The 24,378-nt window shown below is 44.8% G+C and overlaps 2 protein-coding genes across 11 annotated transcripts in view; one reads left to right on the forward strand and one right to left on the reverse strand.

The window, feature by feature from the left end:
• LOC109953290 (SUN domain-containing protein 1-like) overlaps positions 1–15,892 on the reverse strand; it is an 18,792-nt gene extending 2,900 nt beyond the window's left edge. The window contains exons 1-18 of one of the 8 annotated variants that reach the window (XM_020588727.1): positions 15,827–15,892; positions 13,041–13,188; positions 12,753–12,949; positions 11,848–11,874; positions 10,968–11,198; positions 9,516–9,662; positions 8,849–8,929; positions 7,046–7,174; positions 6,235–6,333; positions 5,096–5,171; positions 4,660–4,697; positions 4,191–4,402; positions 3,355–3,615; positions 2,128–2,220; positions 1,897–1,967; positions 1,673–1,817; positions 669–956; positions 192–276 (exon numbers count right to left, since the gene is read on the reverse strand). In XM_020588727.1, the coding sequence (XP_020444383.1) occupies positions 192–276; positions 669–956; positions 1,673–1,817; positions 1,897–1,967; positions 2,128–2,220; positions 3,355–3,615; positions 4,191–4,402; positions 4,660–4,697; positions 5,096–5,171; positions 6,235–6,333; positions 7,046–7,174; positions 8,849–8,929; positions 9,516–9,662; positions 10,968–11,198; positions 11,848–11,874; positions 12,753–12,949; positions 13,041–13,188; positions 15,827–15,884 (2,386 nt within the window). In that variant the 5' untranslated portion in view covers positions 15,885–15,892. Of the gene's footprint in view, positions 1–191; positions 277–668; positions 957–1,672; positions 1,818–1,896; positions 1,968–2,127; positions 2,221–3,354; positions 3,616–4,190; positions 4,403–4,659; positions 4,698–5,095; positions 5,172–6,234; positions 6,334–7,006; positions 7,175–8,848; positions 8,930–9,515; positions 9,663–10,967; positions 11,199–11,847; positions 11,875–12,752; positions 12,950–13,040; positions 13,206–14,728; positions 15,024–15,826 lie in introns of those variants that run through there. The other 7 variants (XM_020588726.1, XM_020588725.1, XM_020588729.1 and 4 more) reach the window with 7 other exon arrangements.
• Positions 15,387–24,378, forward strand: part of heatr1 (HEAT repeat containing 1) — a 20,818-nt gene continuing 11,826 nt past the window's right edge. The window contains exons 1-19 of one of the 3 annotated variants that reach the window (XM_020588722.1): positions 15,387–15,497; positions 15,866–16,024; positions 16,140–16,356; positions 16,559–16,700; positions 16,917–17,018; positions 17,318–17,458; positions 18,292–18,503; positions 18,864–18,997; positions 19,123–19,204; positions 19,785–19,886; positions 20,145–20,262; positions 20,454–20,561; positions 20,813–20,914; positions 21,601–21,689; positions 22,121–22,332; positions 22,728–22,849; positions 23,057–23,254; positions 23,774–23,948; positions 24,036–24,184. In XM_020588722.1, the coding sequence (XP_020444378.1) occupies positions 15,883–16,024; positions 16,140–16,356; positions 16,559–16,700; positions 16,917–17,018; positions 17,318–17,458; positions 18,292–18,503; positions 18,864–18,997; positions 19,123–19,204; positions 19,785–19,886; positions 20,145–20,262; positions 20,454–20,561; positions 20,813–20,914; positions 21,601–21,689; positions 22,121–22,332; positions 22,728–22,849; positions 23,057–23,254; positions 23,774–23,948; positions 24,036–24,184 (2,547 nt within the window). In that variant the 5' untranslated portion in view covers positions 15,387–15,497; positions 15,866–15,882. The other 2 variants (XM_020588724.1, XM_020588723.1) reach the window with 2 other exon arrangements.

A 24,378-nucleotide genomic window follows, 5' to 3' on the forward strand; every position in this document is an offset into this window, starting at 1 on the left:
GCAGGAATGACCCATCAACAACCAGTGTTTGGACAAAGAACCGTGTGATTAGCAGCACTGCCAAGCTAATGAAATCTAAATTTATATAGCACTTTAAAAACAACAGTTTGCTGACCAAAGTACATCACTTAACCCATACTAACATAGAATAAAATTAAAAGATTCAGACAATAAAACACTGTGTTCCTGACCTCCAGACTCCAGAGCATAGTCGGCCAGGCCGGTTCGGTCCTGAGAAAACAGCCGCAGAGCGTTTTTCACAATCACATGGACGTCCTGCAAGAGACGAATGATTCCAGAGAACAGACTGTTGAACTGTCAGGAGCTGGGAAGCATGTTGTAACTTTACTCTTTGAAGGATAATATGCACATGTACATACAGACATGGGTGTATTTAATGAAGACCAACTGGAGAAAATTTAACCAGTTCATAACACGCACTGTTCATAGGCCATTTCCCCTGTTTCTAAGCTAACGTGTTGCTGGCTGTAGCTTCAGAGGTGAGTGTGGGAACAAGATGTAAATAACCCTTTAGCCAACATGTCGTCTGGAAACAAACTCTCAGCCTCAAGAAAGAACTTTAGTTATTTTAACTACATTTAAATCTGTGCTCACACTCATTGTCCTCCTGCAGCCTCCTAACAGTCAAATAAATACCCCCTCCTCACCTCCTGGGTCACGGCGGTCGCAGCGGCCTGCAGGACAGGCTCTCTGACCATCTCATTGCTGCGTTGCTGCCCCAGCTGCAGGCTGATGTTCTGCAGGATGCTGAACTCCAGGGTGGCCAGTGCCGTCTGCAGGTCAGCCCCACTGACATACTGCTGCGAAAGCCACTGGAGGAGCGATTCTGGCGGCCTGGTGTTCTCTCCAGAGGCCCCGCCCCCCACTGTCAGCTGGTTCCCATAGACTAGAGCCCGAACCTCCTCACGGACCCGAGTGGAAACCTGCACTGAAATCTAACAGACAGGAGGAAGGGTTGGGGCAATAAAGCTCCATGTATCACAGAGGGGAATGATGGTGTGAGCAGCAAACTGCATCAGAACGCCTTGACCTGGAAATGTGCTGGGCTTGTGCAGACATCAGTGCTGATTACATCAATCAAACTATACAGAGCAATTTGACCAGCAGCTTTAGATAAAAACTTTTCTGCTGCAGCTTCACACATCAGCTGTGACTGGGCAGTCCGAGTCATTTATCGACTTTTCCTTCTTCCAACAGGTAGATTATGCAACTCCAAACCACATTAAGCACAACCGGTGCTACTTTTCTGTGATCAAACACAAATCCTCTGTACACCAGCTAAAAACTGACAAAGTAACAGAGGCTACAGAAAAGCGACATCAGCTGTGGCTCAAATCACTCCCCATTCGCTACATGTTTTAGTCAAAGCATTTCCTGCTGCCACTTCACATTAAAATATTTACTTCAATGGATACCCAGTAAGAGATTTTTATTGTGAAGGTACCACAGGAAGTGTTCTTGTCACTGAATGTCAATGAACACAATTTGTGCTGCTATCCTTGAATAGAAATGTGTATATTCATCACAATAGGGATGTGTTCTGCACAGTGGGGTACAAATGTGACACCACATTTCAAGAAGAGCCCACCAACGGTGCTACTCTCATCGTTTCCAGATTTAGTTTAACATTCAGTCATTCATTTTCTCTCACCACCTGCTGGATTGTGTCGAGCTGTCGGCAGCCGTCCTGAAACCCAGAAACACCATCAAGGTCCCGCTTGACATCCTCCAGAGCTGCCTTCAGCTGTGCAACCTCCCTCAGCAAGGCATCATGGGACTGAAGGTCCACACTAACACTGGAGGAAGTTAGTGAAGATAAACACGTTTTACGGCAACCTGTGCAAAGCTCTACACAGTGAAGGTGCTGACGGTTACCTGTCAGCAGCTGGGAGAGTTGTTTCTGAAGGTGAGACAGTTGTAGCAGCTTCTCGTTTCCACTGCACCTCCTGAAGGTTCAGAAACAAACATTGAAGTGTTTCTGACAAATAATCTCACCACAAGGTCCATAACTGTGAAGTCACAACAGTCTGCAGTGAAATACAGTGAAACCTTGGGCACAGCTCGAGCTTTAATAGAAGAGGTTTCAAGAAGCACAGATGTGCTCACCTCTGTCCTGGCAGCCAGCGTCTGCAGCTGCAGCTCCAGCTGATCCAGACGAGATGCTTGACTCTGCTGCTGCAACATATCCTGTTGTTGAATCTACAGACACAGCAGGATGAAGGAAACTGATGTTAACGATGATCACAGTGAACTCCAGGCAGAGTCCCATCATCCTCAGTGATCCGCTCAAGCTGTGAAGTATTATGGTTCATCATCCACTAGAACCTGCAAAATGAAGCTTTGTTTGCTTCTGACTTCTTATTAGTGGTTGTCCATGTGGTAGCAAGTTCAACCAACATGACTGTTCTTTTTCAGATGGTTTCTTTACCTAGATAATTTGTCTGCAGGCCTGTAAATCCCTGATCATTCCTGACAAGATTTCCTGGAGAGAAATGTGTAATTTGGCAGAAAGAGGCAAACTACAGACAGCGTTCTCTTCAGAACTGAACATTTACTTGGTTTTCATCCGATACATTGGATGTCAACAGAAAGTGTTATATGGATTCATTGCCTTATATGAGCTACAACTGGAGCCTGGTTTTGTCTGTATAAGTTTACATGGGCTCAAACCGGGACAGTTATGAGCAGCAGAATGAGTAGTGAGCAGCTGCTGTGTGCAGTGGACCCAGCTGTCACTGAACTACTGTGAGAATGAAGGACACTTAAACAAGTTGTGCAGCTTTGGGAAACATCTTTTCTATAATTCAGGATTGATGGGTATTTATTCTTTGTTCACAGACAAGGTGTAAGTCACACTGAGAAGAAAAAATGTGTCCTATCTGTTAGAACCCCACGACCAATTACGATTAGAGATGCCAAGTGGTTTAAAGTACCATCGTCTCCTCCCTGATCTGTGTCACAGCCTCTGCTACAGCTGCTACTTATAGAACACCTGCACACACCTGTGCCTCTCACCCCACACTGCATCTCCCTCTGTACCTCTGACTGAAACCCTCTGGTTTCATTTAAGCAAACACCCACTTCATTCTGTCCATTTTCCAAATATTTAGAAACTTTTTAGAGTGGACCAGTGAAATACCGTAAATTATGACCAAATACTGCAGGAATTCAAATGCAAAGAAGCAAAAGTGAAAAGTAAAATAAATGCTATATAATTAATGTAGCAGAAACATGTTTCTTCTGCTTGTCCATCCAGTTACTGCCTTGTGAGCCCTAGGCAACATTGTGATATTTTTGCTCGGAGACCCAACCCTGACGTGTCCAGTTTCTGACCTGTTCCCGCTGCTGTCTTTCCTTTTCCAGTCGAGTCCAGAGCTCAGAAAGCTGTTTGTTCAGCAGGTGGCTCAGCCAGGGCTCCACGCCTCCCCCATGTCTCTGAGCAGAGACGAGCTGCTGCTGCTGGAGGTCAGTGTAGAGCTGGAGCACCTCCCTGTGTCTTTGCTCCGCTCGCAGCCCATCAGCCTCCACACGCTCCCACAGCGCCCTAAGACTTTGCTCCACACGTGCGAGCCGGGCCTGCTCCAATGGCTCTTCCTGAGGAACAAGAGTTTAGACAACTTTTACATTACATGTGGACTAAAGGGATCCCAAAAAATTAAAGGCCACAAAGCTGGTGAAATGAACATAACCAAGCTTATTTCAATTATTGGCCTGCAAATAACATCCAGCGGTTTGGTACAAAAATCTACTGTACTTTAATTCACAGATAAATCGTTTGCAGATAAAATGGTGGGAGAAGTCAATTTCAAATGTCTCGTTTTGTCCAAAACATTTTCAGTGTACTGTGATATAAAACAATCTTTTCATTAACTGACATGATTTGATTTCACTTGATCAGTGACTTGAGCTAAACAGCTATTCACTTTATTTCAATTCATTCGCATATGAAATATTCTCCACACATAAAAGCTGTACCCAGTAGAAAATACTAACAAGCAGCTAAAACCTTTGAGGCTTAGGCTGAATTTTCTTGAAGAACAATTTAACATTTTTTGAGAATCTAAAAATCATTCAAAGAAAATAAAACATGTTAAATACACAGTGCCTGCTCTTACTTTAGTACAAATACACACACTACAATAAAGTAAGGGTTTACCCAGCATCGGTACCTCGTCTGCTGTCGGTGTTTGAGCTTGTGGAGCTCGACTGTGGAGCGGCTCGAAGTAGGGGGGCGCCTCCTTCAACTCCTCCACTGCAGCCTCTGCCGACTGGCTGTAGATGAAGGACAGACCAGGGACGTCAGAAACCACCGTCCTCCACGCTGTGATGTTGACAGCTGGAAAGACGGACTGCAGACCAGCTGTACCAAACCAACACAGGCCTGAAGGGGAAACAATGAAACCTTGTGTTTGAAAGCTGCAACAATCACTTTAGCAATTATTACAAAACTGTGACGTCTTCAATGACAGCTCAAACTCATAATAAATCTACTGTAATGTTAATCAAGGAAAAAACCCTCACATTAGAGAGCTGTGAGCCAGTTCATGTTTTGCTTTGACAAATGGCTATTCGATTAACAAAGTAGCTGCTGATTTCTGCTGCAGCTCTGATGCAGACAAAAACTGTGCAGGGACTTACTGAACAGGAGCAGTAGAGGGAGGAGACCCAACAAGAACCTGCAGGACAAACGTGTCTGGTTAAGCCAACAAATGCACTAGTTTATACATGACAGCATCAATCACTTGTTGTTGTCGCTGAAAGTCTAATGACACCAGAAGGAAGATGCTTCGCTCCAACACTAAGGGCAGAATCAATGTCGAGCAGAATAAAACATCTAGAGACTGAGACGCGATGCCAAAGTGCACTACAGAAACATCTTTTTATTAACTGCAACTTGTCCCTGTCTAAATTAAACATGACTTTCAGACATGTTTTCAAACACACAAAAGTAATAACATGCATTTGACACTGTTTAATGAAATAAGAATGTGTCTACAGAAGCCACAAACACTAGTATGACCACATTATGTTGAGACCATGCCCCCCGGTGACTGGACATTATAAACTAATTTACCGAGTCAGGAGGAAGCCAGGGGTCGTGTGATGCCATCGCCTGCTCAGCCGCCTGAACGTCTCAGCTGCCGTTTCACCTACAAACACAAGGAAAGCGTCAGTGGCCAAAAGCAGACACAGGATCAGCAAAACTGACCAGGTGATTAACGGAAGCTTTTCACCAGCTGAGCAGGAGCCTGCAGGTCGCCCAGCAGGAGAGTGACAGCATCATGTTAGATAAATGAAGCATGATGGAGTTAGAGTATGACTGATAGACACAACAGACAGGAACACACCAGACGCAGTGCGAATGTGAAGGTTGAGCACCATGAACACAATGTAAAAAGACCTTTCCCACCTTTCTGGCATGTGACCTCGTGAGACAACCTCAGTGTGGATGCAGGTTATGAATAGAGCGCTCGAGTGTTTGAAGCCACTGAGAACCAGTGTCACCATCACAGAGCTCGTCCAGTGGAGAGCACTCCCAGGCTGGTTTTTACACTGTGAAACGTCACACTCACTACAAACTAGGTCACACACACAGAGCTGCAACTTCAGAGGACGTTCATTACCATTTAGTCTGTCGATTATTTTCTCGACTAAGTGATCCAATGTTCTGTCAGCAATCATTTCAGGCAGCAGTAAAAATTACAGCCCAAGGCAACGTGTTCTGGTGTTTATATAACCAACAGGCCAAAACCTAAAGCTATTCAATTTACAGTGATGTATGACAAAGAGAAGCAGCAAACTGCTGCTCATTTTAAATTCCCGAATGATGACACAGGACAGTTTAAATTTGTAAATATCCGTTGATGGAGTGCTCTGGTACAAATTACAAGGGGACTCAATAATAAATCACTGCCTCTGTGCATCACATGCTGATTTACATGATTCTGTGTGAGATGCAAATCTGCCGCAGCGGCGAGCAGGTGACAGGAACGACACACCTCTGTGAGCCCCTCTGAGGGCTTTCGAACCCTCAAACACTGAGGTCACATCAAATGCACTTCACACACATGCAATGATGCAGCAAAGCAAAAAAAATAATGGAGGTTACAGCACCACAAATCCAACACATACACCTGCATCCCAGAGGAGAGGATAAAGCAGAGGAGATTCTCATTATATCAAACCAAACAAACATGATGACACGACGTTAACCTGCAGAGCGTCCGATGCTCCAGGAGGCAGAAAGTATTTTCTTGGTGAGAGGCCAGAGAGCTGAAGCTGCACTCCGCGTCAGCTGAAAGAGACACGAAGCTGAGGAAGCAAAGAGGCAATTAAGACCAATTAACAAGAGGTTTGTACAAGTAAAAGTAAACTAAATGTCAACAGAAACATTCAGTGACAACTGGAAGTGTGGGGTGTGTGAGAATGTGAATGTTTCTCAGGAGCTGAAGACTGAGTGACTGTTAAAGATGCCTTCCCAACCCTCAGCAGCTCCACAGGACAAGCGTTTTTATTCTACTGGCATCTCACCATGGTCTACAAACAACTCCTCCTGTACCTTACACTGGCACTTTATGCAGCCCCTCAGTTCAGCCTCCGTCTGTTGAAGGTCGCTGGTTGTGGCTGACCAGGTAATACCTATTTAGTGGATGTGCCACATCTCAAACAGACATTTATGGATGTCCACAAAGAAAAATGAAGCATGTGGAGCAGGCTGAAACTGGAGTGTCTGCCTCTCAGAAAGAACAGTTACTTGTGTTTGCCTCCAGCTTTGGAACATAACTACACTGAACATGGACGTTCCTACATCCTAACAATGTATGAATTAGTGAGAAGTGATAAAAGCGCATGTTCCTTGCAAGTGAGCCATATTGTCTGTCAGCCCAGACTGACAACAACATAACACAGCATTCATGTTTTCCTAACACGAACAGGACACAGGAGTCTACCAGAAGTGTGTACCTGCACATGTGAAAACACTAACCACTGGTAACAGTCTGAGGTGCTGGGTCTGTTATTGAACCTGTGAAAACAGTCGCGCTCCACATCAGGCCCAAGACACAGGAAGCCACCGAGGACAATGACGATGAAGCGACAGCATCCATGTCCGAGCAGTGCTTCTTACAGTCACCACCTGCTGGTGTGTGTTTATCTAACAGACACACATCACAAGTCAGGAAAAGGTTAAGTGACAGACAGGGGGAGGCCAACGGCAGTAACAGGACTCAAGTTTAAAATCCATCATGATGGCGTGTGAGTTTACTGATGCTTTCTATCCATTTCAATCCCCATTTTAAAAAGGGTCAGTGTGGCATTACTCCATATTGTTCTTATGGTCAACAAATCCAGTGAGCAGACTCAAACCAACAACATCCTCTCTGCTCTGTGGCTCTCAGCTCCAAGCCCACTGGTTCCTACTGAAGATGTAAATCTTTAAACACACCTCACATGTACAGTTTCAGTTTCTTAATTTACCTAAAACTGCTGTCATTGTAGGATTTTTTTTTTTTTTTTAATCACAGTGCCTTGGTTGGTGGTTGTGGCAGCAGGAAAAGGACAACATCGAAAACTTGAGATTTCATAAAACAAGAAAATTCTAGAAAACAAAAAAGTGAGCAGAAATAAAGAAACAATAACAGAACTTTCAACAAAAAAACCCACAACAACAAAACCAAAAACAGCAACAACACAAAACAGAAATTTTCTTGAAATCAGTTCAGAGTTTACAATTTTATTTTTTTGTAAAATGTGGCATTTTCTGTTTTCTTACTCTGTTTTGAACCTCAGGGCCTCTGTACAAAGTGTTTACATACATTCATCTGTTACTCCTTCTGGACTTTTGGAACCATTATTAGATCGTCTCTCCAGCAGAGATGCACACCCTTAACTGACAATAAGATTTCCAGCCGATTGATACCATCAGTTAAGAAAGTCACTTTCAGCTTTTCCCGTTTAGGGGTCACCACAGCACACTGACGACTCGCATGTTGACATTTGGCACGTGTTTTACGCCAAATACCCTTACTGACACAACCCTGATTCAAACCCGGGCTGCAGCGTCGCGAGTGCTGCGCCTTAACCACTAGCCTACCAGGGACGGCTTGATTAATACCATCAGTTAAATTGTTAATAATAAATTAAAAAAATAAAAATTTTCAACAGTCTGCTTAGGCTATAGGACCTGCATATCAACTCATGGGGGGTGTGGTGGAAAGCTAATCCATTCTGCCTGGACAGCAGAGAGCAGACGACAGGAGGAGGGGGGCGGCAACAAAGACCTCCACCAAAAGAGAGCTGTGCTCCACCAGAAGCAACAGAAACTCTAATTTAGGTGGTCCCAAATAATCAATAATCATTTAGGCATATCACTTCCACTTTCAAAACAAATGAAACAGGAATTAAAATTCTAAACAGTCAAACTGTGACATGTCCTACACTTTTCCTCCCAGAGCACAGAAGCTGTGGTTTTAAGGTTAACGTGCACGATTTAGGGCTTTTCGGTAACTGCAGTTATGAGAGTGATCCGTTTTACTTTGAAAGGAGGTAACGCTCATGGCCCATATCCAATACGATATCACACACGGCTAAAGTGAGGTGACCTGCACACAGAAGCCACTTTATTAGGCTGTTTTACTCTGTTCATAGTTACATGTGTGAAATGCTCACCCATTCTAAATAGCCTGGCAGTTTCATTTTGTGGGTTATATGCTAATGGTCAGTTAACAAGCCTTGGCTATCAGTCGCTGCTAAAGGGTGAATGTGCTCTGTCATCAAGGGTCGTCACAAGTATAGAAAGACAAGTGCATGCATCTGTGAAGTAACTCACACAGAGCTCTGTTGGGATGGAGCTCCTTCTGGTGCACAGTTGACTGCTTCAGGTTCATGACTCCACTGCGACCGGCTCGAGCTGCAACAAATAGGACACAGAGTTAGGACTCACCGGGAGCTGAGGGATGTTCACAGACCCTGAGCAACACCTGAACACACCCACCTCTGTCCTGCTGAGGACCAACTGTGACTGCAGGCAGGCACAGGCCCACAGAGACAGATTTGCATTTTGTCAAGGCAACAGCCAAAGTGAGTGGGCGCAGTCTATATGTTTGGTAGGGAAACACAGGAGGTGAGGTGAAGAAAACGCACGAAAAGGACAAGATCCAAATCGGTGTCAGAAGACTATAGGTTTGTCCTGCTCTCTCTCTTTGGTGATTTGTTACAACTGTGTCACTCATAAATCACATGCAATGTTAGCTGATTTGGAGAGTGGTGTTTAGTAAATACTGCAGAGAGCAGGAGCCTGTGAAGTGAGGAAGAAGAGCATTCAACTGCCACATCGCTGCTAAAATTCCACAGCGGTTCTCTGTACAAGGAAAAAATATGCCATTTTAGAGGAACCAATGTTTTCAAAACAAATCAATCCGTGACCCCAGTGTCTGGTTAGAAAACAGTTGTGACCTCCCACACCGACTGGAAACAGATGGTCTTAGGGCCAGTACCTCCATCTTTCTTTCCTGTCTGCATGTGGCCCTGGGTGACCTTCGAGGCCAGTGCCTGACATGCCTGCCAGGTGTGTGTCAGGACAGAGATGCAGCAGACTGCAGCTCTCCTGACACACAGCGCACAGGAGCCCAGCCACAGCACACCTGGAAGAACCAAACCGCATGAAGTTAATCAAGAAACCGGGTACATGGGTGTGTCCCTGAGAGACACCCCAGCTCACCTAGGCCACCGCCGCCTGTGATTTCAGGTGTGGTTTGACAGAAGACAGGAAACAGGACCATGTATTAATGAAAGTGAGACACAGCAGGGCAGTTTCTTCACAGATACAGGCAGTGTGGCAGCACAGATGGAGGCCCAGTCCCATTTTCTTTGTGTACCCCAACCCTGATCACAGAGTCACATGGGGTCGTGATGGAAATCTGCCCTTATGAAACGGGACGACCCTTCACAACCCCTGAGCATCATCAGTGGTTAGGTAAATAGAAGTGATGACTTGTAGATGTGTTGAATCTCAGAAAGCAGTGATGATTTCTCCTGTGTGGCCCACAGACATAACGCCCACGAACGTAGCTGGATTTGTCTGTAATATCAGCCTCGCTTTCAGTCTGCCTCCGAAAACCCTCAGTTTGAAGGGCTGAGCAAGTTAACCTTTTTGCCCATGATCCCAAAACACTATACCCCTACACACAAGAGTGCAAAACAAGGATTAAGGCTACAAGGTAGGGTGGGGGTAAACTAGTGCCGGACCTTATTGTGTCTTTCTTCTCAAAAAAAACCAGCCAGCTTACCCTACATCATTCATGTGCACAGTCAAAGTTGATGTGAAAAGAGACGTAGTTCACGTTCTAGTTACTGTCAAGCTCCATTCAGTACGGCTCTTTTTGTAACCTAGTTCCTTATGGCTTACATAAAATGCTGCTTCCTTTCCAGAGGAAAAATGTTTGAGAAGTGCCGGATTGTAGTCTGTGTCTCTTTTTAATCTGATGATGTATGATAGGTAAAACGGGGCCAGCAGGTGTCTCTGGATGGAGAGGACACAATAACCAATCAGGAGGAGCATCCCTTACATGTGAATACACACCAGCAGCTTAGACAATGACCACACTCTGCTGAAACAACTGTTGGTTCATGTGTGAATGCACTGCGTTCCTGTCAGAGGTGCTGACAGGCAGCTTTCAGTTTGTCCCACTGAAACACGAACACCTGCTCAGAAAGAGGTGCCAGCTCTCTGACACTAAACACTCAGATTAGCTATGAGCTATTTCAGTGAAGCACCAGCAGCATAGGTACTACGTTTGATTGTTTAAAATTCATCTGGGATTTAGAAGGCATTTAAGGAAGGCAATAAAAATGTCTCCTTTACAGGAGACATTTTTATTGTGACTCAGGTCCTACTCTGACAAGAAGGAAACCCCGTGTCAACTGGTCACAAACTGAAAACCACCCACCTGTGCTGCTCTTGCAACTCCGGCCTCTGCAGTAGATGGTAGAAGTCTCTGACTCGCCATGGTCTAAGGGTCTGGGCCCCATCAGCGAGGAGCAGTGGGTGGAGGTGGACTCCTTCCTATCTGAGCGCAGCTCACAGTCTTTGCAGTAAAACCTGCCGAGCGTCTGGCTTGAGTGTTTGGAACAGCAGGTGACCGAGCTCGTCAGAGTGCTGTCTGCCAGGACGGTGCTTTCTGCAACACACGAACTCCACACGATTGGCTAGCTGACAGAAAATTATCTGGAGAGTTCACTAATTTTACAGAAAAACTTTTTACAAATTCACCACCTGCTGCCTGGAAATTAAAACTGCTGGTAAAATAACTGATGGCTCACAGGAAAACAGTCAGAGACAAACATAACCAAAGGATAACTCCTCATTATAAATTCATCATCAGAAAACAAAACTAATCTGGATCCGTTCATACTTACACATTTATTCATACTAACAAATACATATGATACACTGTTTAAAATTAGATTTAGCTCTTAAGACATGCTTGGAGCAGGATTTGTTAATGCTGATGATATTTTGTTTTGATATTAATAATCCCAACAGTTAATGTTTGGAAGGTTGCACTGTGTGCAATTAGCTATTAGCTAACCCTGGTGTGTGAACTCCTACTGTGCTGAGGCAGGTTCAGTAAGAAACATGAGATACAGTGGAAGAAGTGTCAGAAACGTTAGATGCTTCGATTATTCATCACTCAGCCCAGTCAGGATCATCATCACTTCACTTTTAGTGATGAAACTTTGGCTGCTGGAGATGTGCGACTCTTAGATTGATAGAACAGCTATGGTGAGAATTCATCGATATCTGTGGAGGGTGGAGTGTGAACTGACCTTTGGGGTCGATGTCGTGGTCCAGACCTGCAACAGCAGAAGAGGAAGACCACTGTCAGCGTTTCCGTGACCAAACCCAAACTGAACTCTGCTCCATCTGCTGTTTGGAGGCAGATTTGTCTGAAAATGCCCCACACCACATAGAACAAATACGTCTCACACTTTCTGCTGCAGAAGCAATCGACAGTGTGTTCTGGGAACATCCAGAGTAATAAGGGCATCTCAGTAAATCTGCAGCTATGATGGTGCCGATATTTCAAAAACAATAGTTCCATACATACTTCATGTTTACACTTACATTTCACATTCATTCAGATAATAGTGTAGTGGCTAAAAATATACAAGGTTCCAGAGGTAACAGTATGTAGTTCATACATAGATATTATTTGTAATAGTTATGTAAGGCTGACTCGTGACCAACAACAACTGAATGGACTGACGCTTTTGACAATCTTCTTATTTAATGCTTTATTTATCACATTGCAGGAGGAGAGTCCCTGTTCTCTGTTTCCCCAACTACAAGATTATCTGTTTAAATACTACTCTATTCAGAATAATTGTAATATTAAATGATCCTTTAAATTGGGATGGTTTGTCTGAATTAATTTAGTCGGCATCACACTCTGGCCACGACAATAGCTTTGACTTAAGAGTACATTTTCCTGTTCTGATCTGTACATGACTCGGATAAAATGAGAAAAGAATGAATCATTTCATCAAATCCACATCCTTTGTAATCCCTTGTCAAATCACATTATGTTTCCAGAGTCTGGCCAGCAGCTGGAGAGCACATTAACCACCAGACTCACTGCAGGTGGTGCACAGTTAACATTAATGCAACCTGTTTTTGTCAAACTGAGCCAACACAGTGACCCTGCTGGTAGAGAGCCACGGGTGTGTCTTACCCCAGAGTGTGTCGACCAGCGTGGTCTCCTGGATGGAGGACTCGTCCAGCAGGGAGGAGAGCAGGGATGCGTCTGAGGCCACGCTGTGGAGGCTGCTGTTGTGGTGCGATTGGCCGGCCAGTTTACGAGGAGTGTGGGTGAGGAGCGACTCAGAGCAGGAGACAGAGAGCTGCTGAGAACGACGAGGCTTCAGAGACCTGCAGGAGGAGGAGGAGGAGGAGGGGGAGGAGAAGATGAAGACAGGACTGATCCCATCAGTGCAGAAGCAGGAGAGCAGCTGACATCTACCTGGTGTTCCTCCAGCCACCTCCTCCCACGCTGAAGGAGGCGCTGCTGTGTGGCAGGCTGCGGTCCAACAGCCCATCATCGAGCCGCAGGCTGTGTCTGGACATAGTCCTGGTCTGGAGGAGCCGCTCCCCTTCTGCCTGCCACGTTGCTGACGAGTAGCAGGAGCTGAGGAGATGATGGAGAAGTGACCTGTTAATATCCATCCATCTCACCTGTTTGTGAACCAGTTTTCACCCACACACCACATTAGCTTTTACAGTGGTGGCAACAAAAAAAAAAACAACAACTGATCTTTTACTTCAGAAAAAGTACCAATGCCACAGTGTAAAATACTCAGTTACAAGACCTGAATTCAAAAGTTTACTTTAGTACAAAAGTATTAGAATCAAAATATAGGATACTTGATGTGGCAAAAAATAATCACGATGCAGAATAATACCATTCACATTAATGTATATTATTGGATTACATTACCCTGACAGTACCAAACCACATTTGTATTTTTTAAGTAAGGAGCTAATGTTTAGGAGATCATAGACAAAGTACACAAAAGATTAGCAGTAAAAAACAGGACCCATCAAATAAAGAGTTACCAACAGAGTTAGACCTGGCTCCTGATCATCTGTGGTTTGAGACAACCTCATCTTGTGCTGACATACTGATCAGTCAGAGCTCTCTCCTCCATGTAACAAATCTCTGTAACTGTGTCAGACACACAGAGCCAACGTGGCCTATACACACACACACACACACACGGGGCTAAAACCACAGAAGATGAGGATACACACAGGTCTGTCCAGCCCCAGCTCTGCACATTCACATCCTCATCACTCAGAGGAAACTGAGCCACCAGACACACATTAATAAAAACGCACACATACAGTCGCATGTGGTAGCAGCACAGTTCAAGTTCACCTGTAGCATGATTAGCCTGCTGCAGAGTGCACTTCCTGTTACGAGCTGTGGGTCAGTCACCTACTTAGACCCCCACTCACACCTAATCATTTACCCACAAACTGAAAACATGTGAAAAAGACAGGCTACCAGTTATCAGCCAGTTTGCTTCAACAGTAGAGGGGACACAGGTGTAACAGGACACCCGTGAGACCGGACATGCAACGGTGGACAGTACATTTACTCAAGAAGGCAAGTACAATTTTGAGATATTTGAAATTTACTTGAGCATTTCCATGTCCTGCTACTTCATACTGTGACTTCACTCCATGTCAGAGACAAACCTTGGACTTTTTTTACTGCACTACGTGTATCTGATAACTTCAGTTCAGTTTATAAATGTTGTCAATGTGCTGTTGTTTCTTGCTTTGTTATATTATTTTACATATTTTCAGATTTTTTCAATTTTTCCTCTACACTGTCCTTCTGATTGTATTATGGTATTTAAATATTTGAAACTTACAAAAAAATGGGCATGAAATTAGAAAACTATATTTTTGGTTTGTGTGTAGACATCTAAACCACGCGCTCTCAGGCATTTAACCACACGTCTAACAAAATCCAGCCAATCAGCATGCAGTTTAAACAGATGACATCGCAAACAACCAATGACATCGCGCAATGGGCGGGGCCCCGCGAAAAATGAAACGTAGATTTACTAATGTTAGCATTAGTAGCCAAATCGTGGCACAAAACGAAGATTAGGCACAAAAATTCACACATAAACTGCTTACCTAAAGAAAACTCTCAACAAGAGAACGAGTCTTCCACAGTAACGTTACACGTTAAAGGTAAAGCAAAGGCCTGCTGTTAGCGTAAGAGGTATTAATCCTGACGGGTGCTAATTAACTTAGCAGCCTATTTCTGTCTTTTAAAAATGCCTGTTAGCGCCGTAACGATAAAAACCTTGTTCTTTTGCTCATAACTATGTCTTACAAAGAGACACCTCTAATAAACATCGACTGACAACAAGCCAAACTACGAAGAACAGTTGCTTCGTGTTTAATTAAACAGTACGGGTCTTTATAGCTGTAGCGGTGATTATCGCCCCCGTGTGGCGGGAGTTATAAATTACTCAAGCGAAAACAAAGATTATGTATTTCTTTTTCACACGTTAAGCCACGAATTCTATTTGATTTAGGATGAATTAACCCGTTTGGGGTTCCTGGAGCAAAAAAATGTACTGTTAGTCCCCTGTTTCTTTCAGGTTCTCAGAAAATACAGAGCGCAAAACACAATATAGGTCGCAGCATTTTTTGCAAAGAAGTCACCATTAGAGCACAAACTATGATATTGCTACAACTAGACTTCGACACAGAACCTCTTTACAAATAAAAGTGCTATAAATAAACAGTGACGTCACACATGTAAAACTGGCTTGGTGTTAGACGAAAACGGAAGTAGGTGAGGGGTGAATATCTCGCGTTGTCATGAACCGGATGTAGAAGCAACGTGCACACGTGTTTGTAGCGTTTCAGAAACTAAGCCTGGGTTCCACTTATTGTAAGTAATTTCTGAATATTATATTGTTGCAGTGTATTCAATTTTATGTTCGAAGGTAGTGCGAGATTTCTTTTCCCCACTTTCAGAAGTGTGAAGTCCGCAGGTTAACTAACTAGCTAACATTCATCTTGCTGTTAACAGAACTAGCAAACAGTTGCAGTAGCATAACATCAGTGTATACTAGTAATGTTAGGCTGTTTGTTCTAATATTTACCAGTTTTGCCTGTAACACAATGAAAGTTATGTTCTCATTATGCAAGATTACAACCTGGATACAAATGGATTACACAGTCACAGACTTTCAGGGGAAACACAAAAGTAAAACCTACCAAAGTGATGTGAATCGGTTATGTTTGTGTGTCTGTCAGGTTGAGAAACAGCCATCATGACGTCTTTGGCTCACCAGCTGAAGAGGCTCGCGTTGCCTCAGAGCGACCCCAACCTGCTCACTCGCAGAGAGGTCGCCTCACTCCTCTTTGACCCCAAAGATGCTGCGTCCATGGACAGGAGCACCTTCTATGCCCTCGGTGAGGCCTGCGTGGCATCTGAAATCACCTCCAATACTAGTCTCATTACTCCAGTTTATCTTATACAGTCAGTTTTCTGCCCTAACCCAGCCTGTCCATTGTTATCCCCCTCCAGGCTGCACAGGACTGGAGGAGCTGCTGGGAATCGAACCAGCATTCCTGGAGTTTCAGGACACTTTGTTCAGCCGGGCCTCGTTGACTCTAGAGCGCAGTGTCCAGTCCAAAGAGGTCAATGAGAAGCTGGATGCCAGCATCTCGCTTTTCCTCACCCGCCTCTGCCCGTACTTCCTCCTCAAACCGGCTCACAAGTGTATGGAGTGGTTGGTTCACCGGTACGCTGCACACCACAGTAAACCAATGTAACATCACAAATCGGTGTCAAAAATATCCCCACAGCTCAGTTGAGCACATTAGCTCATACTGAATTTCAGGTATCATGTTCACATGAAAGTGCAGTTTAATAAGTCTTTGGAAGGTGTGGAGACCTCGCTCAGACCAGACCCTGAACACCAGATGTGTCCTGTTGTGTTGCAGCTTCCACATCCAGCTGTATAATACTGACAGTCTGCTGGCCTGTGCTCTGCCGTACCACGACACCAACGTGTTCGTCAGAGTTCTGCAGCTCCTCAGGATCAATGACGATGTCAGCCGCTGGAACTGGCTGCACTGCCTGCAGGTCTGGCTGTGAACACCTCACGCACACTCCTTCTGTTCACATTCTTATGTCTGTAGCTCTCATGAGTTAGTTCAACTCCAGTTAAGAGATGGTCTAGTGGAGATCAAGAGAGTGAGTTCTGTGAACAAGTTACGCAAGTACAAATACAGAAATGTTTGCAAAGGAGAGCCAAGCTCTGTTTTGGTTTAAGAATCCAGTTTGTTGTTGTATCTGCAGAAACCAGGCGTGCCATTGTCCAGAGGAACCCTGATCACTCACTGCTACACAGACCTCAGCTTCATGGACTTCATCTGCACCATGGTCACCAAGTCCGTCCAGGTAAAAACAGATGTAACAGCCAGCCTGGTTTTACCTGATCTAATGTTACATGTGTGTAGTTGTCATCTGGCTGATTGTTGTGCAAGTGAAACTGTGAACGCTTTGCTGTGCAGGACACATCTGACAGTTGAGAACCCACAATGGTAAAACAAATAAGTTTGTAGTTGTTGTTTACTCTTATGTAACAAATGTGATGACAAAAAACTTTAAACTTTAAAAACCCGTATTGACCCATTTTTAAAGTGAACCAACTGAAACTTTCTCAGATCTTTACATGTCATTTCTGTCTCCTACTTCAGGCATATTCAGGACACTCTGGGCGTTGCTCCCAGCTCAGAGTGATCTTCTCTTTCTATGCTTCCACCATCGTCCCTGCCCTGGATGCTGTGGACAAAGTGTCTGACACCATCATATCCAAACTGCTGCCTTATGTCCAGAGGGTAAGTATCTACCTGCAAGTTTGAGTTTGAAGCGCAAAACCGACATTTTGCTGGCTGTTCTGTAATCTGTGCCTCGTGTTGTGGACGCCAGTCAGCAGACCAGCAGGGGGGCGACAGTTGTGGCTAGAGGCATCATGTTTTCAGGTCATCTGTCTGTCTGGTCTGTTCTCGTGAACGTGAATGCCTTGAGGGAATTTCTTCAAATTGGGCACAATTGCCCACTTGGACTCAGTGTTAAGCTGGTTAGATTTTGGTTGTCAAAGGCCATCTGGCTCCTGGACTGAGTTTCAAAACCAAGTCCACAGATGTAACTTGTGCAAAGCGACTGATCCTCTTTGTGTTATCGACTTCATACAGAACAACACAGAGAAGTAGAAAAAACATGCACTCAGTAAAGCAAAAAAGTTTGAATAAATCACTTGTTCAAATAATAAACAACTCATAGAATCACGTCTTGATGATAACTATACATCGACCAGTCAAGGAAATAATGAACAGTTCAGTCAACAGTGCAAGTTATTGTTAGCTGCAGCTCCAGGCTTTTTATTCAGACTTTGTTGTAAGGCTGCTTGGGTTTAAACATTTACAATTAAGAATTTTAAAAGTTTAAGAACTTTTGCATCTTTTCTTCAGTGAAAAGGCTTTTTAGGGAACTGAGTTTGAAGTAAAGGATCCAAACTATTGTTTTTCTTGTTCTTTATTAGTTTATTTGTCCCAGACAAATAGACATAATTTACCATTGAAGATGTAAATGTGTCAGGTTTAGCTGGATGACTAATTTTCATCCCTAAGTCGCAGCCTGGTACCTAACCAAGTCGGCGATGTCCCTGCAGGGTCTGAAGTCGTCGCTGACGGACTACAAAGCTGCCACCTACATGATCGTGTGCCAGCTGGCGGTGAAGGTGGTAATGGAGACAAGTCTGGTCAACAGCCTCGCTGTGCATATTAGCAAGTCTCTGGTCAAAGAACCCGTTCTGGCCAAGGAGGGTCTAGGCTGCCTCATTGTGCTGCTGCAGAACCAGAGGGAGGGGGCTGCAGGGCCCAGGTAGGATCAGACTCCGACTCTTGTAGGCTGTGTCCTCATTGCAGCAGTAACACCGTGACCCACTGGTGTTCACTGAGCTCACGGGACCCACTGTAATTGAGGTCCAGCTCACAGAGAGAGAGAGAGTTTCTCTCAGAGTTGTTTCATCAGCTTAATGAACAGTGAAAAGGAAAAGCAAAAGACTTGCTGTTGTCATAAGGTGCAGCTGAACTGATGTGATGTGTCCTGACCTTCCTTCATCTCTTGGCGTGAAAGTAGAGTGTAACCATAAACATTGGGGGGAGATGGTTAACTTGGTTGCTGCTGCTCTGCCTGCCCAGTGTGAGTGTGACCTCCTGACTCTGGTTTATCTGTGTGCAGAGCTTTCAGCCATCTCTGCTCGATGCCAGCATTAGTTTCAACTCTTCAGCTCATGGCGGCAGTTCACGATGTCAGTCCTTTGCTACGTTACCTGCTGCCTCAACTGATCAATGCCGTGTTCACCTGCAGCTCAGGTGAGAACTGGAGCCAAAACATGGCTGTCTGAGTTTTTTGGTGACATCTGGATGTTTTCCCATAGGAAGAAAAAGAATGTTATTAGAGCAGCAGATTGAAGTCTACCTGTTGGTGTCTGGCACAGGTGAGATGGATGAGCTCGGTGTGTTGAAGTCCATCCTGCAGTCTCTTCCTCTGACCAAAGACCTGGACCGGACTGTGGCTCGGTAAGCTCACCTCATTCTCCATGAACACTCAGACTGCTGTTTGAACTCCTTAACAAGCAAGAGATTAATTTAACTCCTGGGACACGTTTGAGACGTCATCAGTCGGATTTCGTTTTTCATTTTACAGTGCAGGTTTTTATCTGTGATGAGTTGCTGGTGTCTTCTTTTCTCTGTTTTAGAAGTCACAGTAGTTACTGTTCATGAGCAACTACAGAGGAAGTTGGAGCAGAAAAAGTTTTAAAGCCTTAACTTTAACTTTAAGCTTCCTAGAAACTCGGTGTTCCTCGTGCAGATTTGTTAAACATTGTGTCAGATCAGGTTAGAAATCAGATGTGTTTATACCTGATCTGAACAGAGAGGGGGGAGGTAACTGCTGCCTGTTAACAGAGAGGGAGATGAGATGTGGTTTAAATATGGAGATGGAGGCACAGTGTTGACCTCAGCTGTTCGCATGACGAGCTGTGTGATGAATGAGAGAAGTGTGAGCCCTGAAATGATGAGCTGTCAGAGCTGTCCGACCATCCCACAGTTCTGACAGAGTATGCAGAGTCACCTGTGTGCTCTTGTGTTCCTCCTGCAGTTTGCTGCTGGACCAGTATCTGAGTCAGACTGAGCTCTCTGCTGAAGACATGTCTGCTCTTGACCAGTGTCTGCTGCCTCTGGTCCGACTGTTTGAGTCCAGGTGAGTCTGGCTAATCACATTGGACTGGGATGAGTTATTTGTAAGTCAAGTTCTACTGCTGTTCAAGTCATTTATGTTCCTGCGACATGCCATAGTTTAAGTACTTGGTTTGTTCCATGCAACTGAGGTCTGGAAAACATCGCCGCTGTTTAGGTTCAGGTTACTAGATTACTGGTTAAACAGTAAACAAATATTCCGGTAAACAAAACCGACAGCATCACATTGCACTGTACTGTCCCACTATGCCTCCTCTATCAGGTACATTGGAGCGCTGGACAGTGTCCTCGCAGGTCATGTGACCTACCTCAGCAGCACTCAGCACAGATGTCTCTTCCACCGGTTCCTCTCTCTGTCCATGAGCAGTGGAAAATTCCAGGTACACCAAACTGTGTTGTGTATGTCCTCTAGTTATTAGTGAGAACAAAAACAAAGTGTGACTTAATATTGTTCAACTCATAGAAGCTGAATTACCCTCTGGCCATCACTGCGGCTGTTTACATCCTCTGCAGGGACGCAAATAAATGTGGGCTTGTTCACATAGTATTTGATGCTTTTGTGTTTCTGTAGATTTTGGGTGACTCAGATACGTCGCTGCTCCTTAGCCTGAAGCACCCGCAGCCTTCGCTCAGAGTGTCAGCGGTGGAGCACCTGAGGGACATCATCACCTCTGGACAGGTACAGTACATCCTCAAGTAAAGCGAGAGCAGCTGCATTTGTGTTCAGATGAAGCAGGCTGGTTTCTTCTGCTGAAATGTGTCTCCATTGTGTTTTCAAAATGATTCCACTGATTCGTATATCAGAGCTTTAAATTATTGTCTAATGAGACTTGATTAATTTGGTGTTGGTGTCTGAGAAAAAAAAAAAAAAAGCACTGAAGTTTCCTGCTGTGGATCAGGTGAAAACAAACTGACTGTGTTTCCTCTCAGCAGCAGCAGAGTCTGGATGAAGCCTTCCTGAAAGACGCCGTCATGGACCGTCTGCAGGATGATGTGCCGGAGGTTGTGGCCGCCGCCCTCAGAGTGCTGGAGGTCAGTGGTTGCACAAGCAAAGGCTGCAGGAAGATTTTATTTCAGGGGGTTTCCTGTCTTCATCACATGTTGATGCCCTTTGAAACAGGGACAGCTCAGAAGCGTTGGCTGAGTCGGCTGCTGGAAACAGCTGAACAGAGTAGTTTGGTGAAGAGTGAGGGAGATTGCTCAGTTCATGTGCAGGTCTGATCAGCAGTGACTGGAAATCAAGGTTCACATACTTTGTTCAATTTGATGCTTAATGTTGGAGTATTTACCCAGTAAATATGAAAAGTTTTAAGTGTTTTGTTTAATTGGATTCTCTTAATTTAGTTGTGAGCGTTAGGTGAGGATGTGGTCACGTTTCAGGTCGATTGTGTGTAGAGATATCAAACATTTTAAAGGCTTTACTACTGTTTTCTGCATCTGGCGTTTCTTTATATCACAGGAAATGAATGGGCCTTTGTCAGTTTTCAAGATTAAAAATAACAAACGCGATGTCTGCAGGTGAAACGTCGGTGACCACTGGGAACCTGGCTGCTCATAAATTTGACCTGCAGATATTTTGGAAATAAACAGACAAATCCAGCAAAAATTTTTTGTCTGTAAGCACAGGCTAAGATCGGATGTGTGTGTAACAGTGTGTTGGGATTTGGATTCTCATGTCGGCTCTGCTACCGTGTCAACATAGTCTCTCGTTATTCCAGATGCTGTCTGATGTTTTGGACCCTGAAGACATCGTGTCATGTTTACTGTCTCTGCTGCACAGAGTGGATCTATCGGTGGCTCAGCACTGGTCAGTAAAGTACACAAACGTTATCATTACTTCCGTTTAAACACTCACCTGAATGTTTTTTGTACCTCCTAAATATGAAACAATAGCATCACAGGATTAGAATAAAGCTAAATTTATGAATAATTATGTGCAGTTTTATGACAAAACATTTAACTATTCGGAAAAAATCTTGAGAGAAGAGAAATCTTTCTGGGAGTTTAGGCTCTGTTGATCCAGAACCTGCTCCATTTTTCTCTTAAGTTAAACACTTACAGATTGAACTGCTTATACTTGTACAGGTGTACCTAATAAAGTGGCCAGTGAGGCAGCATAAAACATAGTGTTTTCAACAACAGTAAACAAGAGTAAGCCTCCTGAATTAGACAGCAGTCATTCAGGTGAAATAACATCATGTATCCACAGTGACTCTGGGCTCTGCGTTGTTCCTTCAGGTTGCCCGTGTTGACCGAGGCGGTGCGTTTACTGTCCCACCCCCAGCTGGGAAAGGCAGATGCTGAGCTGCTGCAGAGGGCAGGCTGGAGGCTGCTCCCCTTCCTGGTGATCACTGCCACTCAACCAGACTCAGCCCAGCTCTGCCTCGCCTCCTGCATCGCCCGATCCTGCATCGTCACCCGACACCCACTCACCCTCAACTGGGCTCAAGGTATCAGGTCAAACAGAATGTTTGCTGTGGCTGCTTCTCAAATATAGTACCAGAGTATTAATGTGAAGCAGCAGCAGCAGCGGGAGATGTTGTTAGTGTTTGCAGTAAGTTAATCCAACTCTGAACAAGAGTAAGAGTCAGCAGTGACACTCATTATTCGAATCAAATAAGCTTTAGTACCAGTTTTTAGCTGTTTGCTGTCGTATTTCCACACAGACTGACTGTGCAGACATCCTCAGGTAAAGAGCCATGTCGTGTTTCCATTTTGTAGACTGGGCTTCTGAGCAGATGGCACATTTTAGTTGACTCCACAGGGGGCTTGTGATGCCAGACAAGTTCAACCTGTGTCTTTTTCTCTGTGATTCAACCTGAACCTGCTTCCTCTGACCACACAGAGCTGGATGAGGTGATGAAGAGAAGCTCTGAACCTGATTTTGTGGGACTGGCCAACGAGCGCCTCGTCTCCACATTGACCAAGAACCTGGCAAACATGGAGCACTTCTCCAGACGGGACGCTGTGAGTTTTAATCCAGGCTCTAGGTTTTCTGACGACTTACACAGAACGCTCTAGTATTTGCAACAGGTTTTAAAGAGGACAGAGTGCGAAACACACACTGTACTTGTTAGTGGGAGGCTTTCACTGTTGGTTTGGAGCTGCTACGAGGAAAATGTAGATTATCAGCAGAAGTAAAGAACTAGCTCCCTGTCTTTGTGCGGTCTTCAGCTGGAGAAGCTGGCTCAGTCGGTGGAGCAGCATCAAGGCTCCAGCCTCAGAGAGAAGGCGTCATTCCTGGTGCTGACCCAGACTCTGCTCCTCGGCTTGGGCAATCTGGGTGAGACCCAGCACCTGCTGACTGCTCAGAGGGTCTACACAATGCTGGAGCGCCCCCTGCTGGAGACCACCAGGGACCATGACGCCCAGGTCAGTCACAAAGTGGAGTCAAATGTTAACATCAGCACTGATAAATACTGTAATGAGGGGTATGGTTCTGCACTGAACTACTGTTTGTTTGACAACACAAATCCTGCAGGCTCTTACTTCAAAGTAAACAATGAGAATGATAATCACTTTTATGGGCACAACGAGTTTAACTGCTACAGAACCGAGGTGGCCATCTGCGGTACCACCTCACCCACTCATACACACACACACACACACACACACACACACACACACACCAATCGCGGTACTAATTCTGCTAATTATATGGCAGGAGGTTTTGCACCATTCTTTAGTGTAGGAGAGCGTTTGCTGCGTTTTTCTCACAGTAAATGTCATCAGGCTATAAAAAATATGTATCATTTTCCTTCCATTCCCCTGAAGTTGAACCCTGTTTTCTTCAGTCTGAGGTTTTTGCTGAAGCACAGGTGTACATCTCACTGTCTTCCAAAGCCTCATGGTTTGTTTTTTGTTCGTTTTTACCTCTGTGTGTTTTGGCAGGAAGCTGAGCATCCTATAGTCGTCCCCTCCTCCTCTTCTGAAGCCCTGACTCTGTACCTGCACAGGTGTGGGCAGCAGCCAGGTGAACAGCTGACCAGAGAGTACAGCTTCGTTCTGATTTCTCTCCTCAGGGACTTTATCTCCTCGCTCAGGTGTCATGACACCTCCTTCAAAGGTAAAAAGCTTGTGACTTAACAAAAACCAGCACGTCTGTGGGTTTCCCTGTAAGCACACAGTTGAGTGTTACCTTCCTGTCTGCCAGGTAAGGTGTGGTGGAACCCGGAGAAGTTGGACACCAACACCTGCTGTTACCTGGGACTGCTCTGCCGCCTCTTCGCCGTGATCATGAGTGGTGCCGGAGAGGGGCCGACCACCGGGAGCTTCAGGGAGTTAATGAAACTCCTCATCCAGGTATCAGGTCATCTCCTCCTGACTGTTATTAGCTCTCTTTCTATCTGTCCATTAAATATGAAGCTACACCTTAATGAATGTGCTGCACAGGTGCTGGTAGGTGGGTTCTCTTACCTTTGGACACAACCAGACCAGCACTCTTCCCCCTATCTCTGCTGTTTATGCCAAGCTGAGATAGCAGCTGCTGGCTGTAG

The sequence above is a fragment of the Monopterus albus genome, unplaced genomic scaffold, assembly GCF_001952655.1.
Source record: "Monopterus albus unplaced genomic scaffold, M_albus_1.0 scaffold607.1, whole genome shotgun sequence".
Taxonomy (NCBI): Eukaryota; Metazoa; Chordata; class Actinopteri; order Synbranchiformes; family Synbranchidae; genus Monopterus; species Monopterus albus.